The sequence below is a fragment of the Aplysia californica genome, unplaced genomic scaffold, assembly GCF_000002075.1.
Source record: "Aplysia californica isolate F4 #8 unplaced genomic scaffold, AplCal3.0 scaffold00149, whole genome shotgun sequence".
Classification (NCBI taxonomy): domain Eukaryota; kingdom Metazoa; phylum Mollusca; class Gastropoda; order Aplysiida; family Aplysiidae; genus Aplysia; species Aplysia californica.
In genome coordinates, this window is record NW_004797419.1 from 279,364 (window position 1) to 280,460 (window position 1,097).

The following is a 1,097-nucleotide window of genomic DNA, read 5'->3' on the forward strand; positions in this document are numbered from 1 at the left end:
TCTCTCTCTCTCTCTCTCTCTCTCTCTCTCTCTCTCTCTCTCTCTCTCTCTTTCGCTCTCATCCTAATTCTCTACTCTTATATATAAGTGTATCTCGCCCCCCCCCTCTCTCTCTCTCTCTCTCTCACTAGGATATGCCTCCCACACTCTCTCTCCATCCTCCCCACCCTTGTCAATTGTGAACTTTTTATCTTTGAGCAGGCTGCGTGGATTAGACCCTGCTGATGAGTCAGATCAAAAGCAGCTGGAGGGACAACATAGTCGTGTATTATTATAATAGTAGTATTATCCTTCACCGTAGGATAAAAGTCTTTTCGGTGTTTTCTATTATCATGACAGTTCATCCAACAGTGTCTGGCCAGTGCGTCTGTAGAGGAAAATATTTCTTGAAGAGAAATAGAAGCAGTAAAGATTAAGATGACTTGTGGCCTCTGCTTTAGCCAATAAGACCAATTATGGTGGAGAAGAGAAGAGTTTGCCACATTTTGAGCATTAAAAAGCTTCATTTTCACCTGTGGGTGTGTGCAGCTTGAGGGCTTCTCTCTTAGACACAGCATTTTTGATTGGTGAATAAGCCTCATGCTGTTATGATTTTTGCTCTTTGTGATTGCTCTTTTCTAGTTAAAAACATTTTCCTTTTGATGTATGTTCCTCAGGTGATGGGTCTAACTATTCTGGCGGCGGGCACCAGCATTCCTGACCTCATCACTAGTGTCATTGTGGCAAAGAAAGGATTTGGAGACATGGCTGTATCGAGTTCTGTGGGCAGTAATATCTTTGATATCACCGTAGGGTGAGTAAAGGAGGGTATGAGGGAGGGAGGGTATGAAGGAGGGAGGGAGGGAGGGCGGGTTTGATTGAGCGAAAGGTGCAGGGAGGGCAGAAGAGAGGGGTGTAGGGAGAGATGTAGATGTCTCTAGCTCTGTGGGTAGTAATATATTTGATATCACTGTGGGGTTGAGTTAGGGAGAGAGTGAGGAAAGAAGGGCGGGGGTAGGGCGGGAACAAGGGAGGGGGGAGGGAGAGAGAGGGAGGGTGGGAGAGAAGGAGGTAGGGAGAGACATAGACGTCTCCAGTTCTGTTAAAAGTGATAATTT

The 1,097-nt window shown here is 45.8% G+C and overlaps 1 protein-coding gene across 1 annotated transcript in view; it reads left to right on the forward strand.

Moving 5' to 3' along the window:
* The window catches only part of LOC106011617 (sodium/potassium/calcium exchanger 1), a gene marked incomplete at both ends in the record, with an annotated part of 40,517 nt that extends 39,724 nt beyond the window's left edge, over positions 1 to 793 (forward strand). The window contains 1 exon segment of the mRNA XM_013081857.1: positions 657 to 793. Within this exon segment, the coding sequence (XP_012937311.1) occupies positions 657 to 793 (137 nt within the window).
* Between the last annotated feature and the right edge of the window lie 304 nt (positions 794 to 1,097).